Consider the following 3,320-nt stretch of genomic DNA (forward strand, 5'->3'; position numbering starts at 1 on the left):
TTGTGTGAGCACATGGGAAATATGAGCGGATTAGTTTTTTTACTCTACAATTGTTAACATATCAAACCGAATACCAGATTCGTCAAGGCGTGAGCATGAACTATTTGCAAAACGAACCGAGCATTAATGTGACGCATGTTACTCATGAACAAGGCAATTCAATATGTGCTGTTTAGATTCCCTAGGCTATTAGGGTAGATGTCATATGGCATCGATACGCAATAGAGTCAGAAATATTACTTTGCCCTGGGTGAAATAGATGTAACAGTCCGAAACACAAAGAAAACCTTAACACTCCAACAGGCAGAACAAACAGTGAAATGCAAGTTAGATTTCAGACGGGCTATCAATTTAAAGATGGCACAATAAATTAAAAACAGAAGAAGGCTTGCTTGAGAAACAAAGAATTTTCATCAAGAGTATAAATTACAACAAAAAAACCGGCATCAATAACCAAACAGCAAATGTTTCATTTGAAAATGTATGGAAAGGATACTTCGATTCTCGTTTCAACCTACTTTATTGTTTTAAAAGTACAAGCAATGGGGAGTTCGGTGGTAAATGGTCACAAGACAAGACGATTATAAAAAAGGTAGAAACTTCCTTACTAAAGTAATAAATAAAGTTAGCGGAAACGGGTTTGGCACGTAATCGACAGCGCCACGGAACAACAATTGATGTAAACGAAACTGGCCGGTTCTGCTCAAATTAAGTTCGCCAAACTTTCCACCCTTGGAGTTCAAAATTGAAGAAAAGAATAAAAGAAGATACAAAATGAAACACGCAGGTTAGTTGACCATTCCAGGGAACTCACCCACTTTCATGTACATTGTGAAAATAAAAGGGTGAAGTAGGATCACGTCGCTAGCGTCAACTGCCATTTGAATGAACTTTTCATGCGATTTTCAACAAAACCGAAAATTAAACCCAATATCGCTACAGGATCTTGTAGATAAGTAGGTAGCTCAGATAATACAGCTCGAGACGAAACTTGAGCAAGTACGATTTAGAAATGATAAAACCATAAAATGGAAACGTATGTTCAAATCTGTTTAATACTAAACTACGAGAGGAGGTTGATTGTATCAACAATATCTGATGGTGAAAAGCATTGGTTAGTAATATATTCGGGCGAAACAAAATCAGAACGAAAATGAATAACAGCGATAACATTAGCACTTTCCACAGAAATGATGCTACTCATTTACTTGGTGAAGAACGTAATTCTTCAACTTACTAACAAGTTATACAACACTTTGTATCTCAGATGTGTAACAAATTGAGTTCAATCAGACGGATTGAAAATAAATAATAAAAGTGAAAACTGACGATTACCAATGTACACCAGTAGCTGGGTTTTATTTAAACTTGTTTTCTATTTAAACAAATGTATGAGTATTGATTAACAAGTAAGTATAGCTGTATGTTATATTTATAAACATCTCGCAGTTGCTTAGAATCGTCCGACACAAGCGAAATAGATCATCCACATAGAAACGCCAAGAATGAGAATTGACTTTGTCGCCGACCTTATTGACTTTCTAGCTGATAAGACCTATCAACTCAAACGCTGATCACTCTACTCGTGGTCTTTCATACATTTTGGCTCATTCAGTACATCCGGAATATGTTTCGAGTGTGGTTCTATTTTCTAGCGAGCTGCATTGCGGTTGCAGCGATTCTTACAGTAACTGAAGCAGCAATAATTCGTCTAAATTGCGAATATTTTGATGGAAACTGTGTGTTGAAAAATGTTTATGCTACCGAGGATGATCGATTCAAGGAAATCCGTAACGAAGGATATCGGGACTCTATCGAGTTTTTCGACTGCCACATTCACACGCTACCACCAATTCCGTACATACGCTCGGTTAAAGCAGATGCCATCAATCTAGTACGAATTGAAGAAAACACTTTCAGTACGATCAACAAATTGGATGTGTCGTACAACCGTCTACGAGAGATCTCCGTCACTGCATTTGAATACCCTACCGAGCTCGGTGTACTCATCCTCAATGGAAACCCTACTCTGAAAGACTTCACCTTCCTCAACAAGCTTACTGGACTAACGAGGCTTGATATGACTGAAATGAAGATGGAACTGGAGCTCATCGATATTAACACCTTCGCAAACATGGACTCGCTTGAGAATTTAAATATGAGCGACAATCGAATCACATCAATACCTGTCGGGATGTTTTCTCCCCTCACATGCCTGAAGAATCTTGATTTGAGTCGAAACTCCATCACCAAAATAGCTGCAGGAGCGCTAGCCATTGTGAAAAATGCACCGTTAGATTTCGATTTGTCCTACAACAATATAAGCATTATCGAAAATAATGCTTTCCTGAGTGCATCGAGGATCAATCTGAGGCAAAACCGAATATCAGGCATCGGTCCGTATGCCTTCGACAACCAGACGGGTCTACAATCGCTTGTTCTATCAGGAAACAGGCAACTGAAAAATTTTGACTTTTTACACAACCTCCCATCGCTGCACGACCTCGATATGTCGCACATGAACTTTTCTTTTGAAGGCCTGCCAAGGAATATGTTCGACGATCTCGCTTCACTAGCTTCTCTCGATCTTTCGCACAATCAAATTCCTGAGGTACCAATTGGGATCTTTGCGGAGCTGCAATCACTGAACTCGATCAATCTGCGACACAATCTCATAAAACACATCGAGTTCGGTACCTTTTCTATGCGAAAGTACGATCTGATTGATGAAATCGATCTTTCCTACAACCAGATCACGGAGCTAAACTTTCTCGTGTTTGTGCCGCTGAAGTACCTCAAGACGTTGCTGCTGCATGGAAATAAATTACCGTACGTGAATGCCAAACAACTTATCCGTAACAAGAGCCTGCAAAACTTTGGAATCCAGAACAGCTTAGTGCGTTGCTACGATCTGGTTGACCTGTTGGGTCATCTCAAACTAGTTTTGGAGCAGAATGAGTTCATTTCACACCTACCCAATGTGGACGGCATCAAATGTGTTCCTTAAAAGTCTAAAACTATGCAACATCAAATATTTACAACAGATGCCCCATCCGTTACACAAAACTGCCACGAGAATATCATGAACCCGAACATCCTGGAATCCCCAATTGTCGAGCTCGCAGTGCAAAGTTTCCTAACAGCGATGTAAACTGTTATTTCCTTTGGTTTTGTACCACATTGATAAACTGCTGGCACAACTTTCAACCAATCTTGTATCGATTTCCACACCCAACAATAAATAGAGAAAATTATCTTTCTGTGGTTTTGCGGTGACTGGTTGTTATTTGCCAACTAGTGGGGCAATTTCACCTCAACTC

The 3,320-nt window shown here is 39.5% G+C and overlaps 1 protein-coding gene across 1 annotated transcript; it reads left to right on the top strand.

Moving 5' to 3' along the window:
* The first annotated feature begins 1,627 nt into the window (after positions 1-1,627).
* Positions 1,628-3,007, top strand: LOC131286598 (platelet glycoprotein V-like). The gene has a single exon (XM_058315576.1). The coding sequence runs from the start codon at positions 1,628-1,630 to the stop codon at positions 3,005-3,007; it is 1,380 nt and encodes a 459-aa protein (XP_058171559.1).
* Positions 3,008-3,320: the final 313 nt, after the last annotated feature.

Source organism: Anopheles ziemanni, chromosome 3 (assembly GCF_943734765.1).
Source record: "Anopheles ziemanni chromosome 3, idAnoZiCoDA_A2_x.2, whole genome shotgun sequence".
Taxonomy (NCBI): Eukaryota; Metazoa; Arthropoda; class Insecta; order Diptera; family Culicidae; genus Anopheles; species Anopheles ziemanni.

What these genes read in the sequence shown, in the direction of transcription:
- LOC131286598 (XM_058315576.1), top strand. Translation starts at nt 1,628, where the DNA reads ATGTTTCGAGTGTGGTTCTATTTTCTAGCGAGCTGCATTGCGGTTGCA.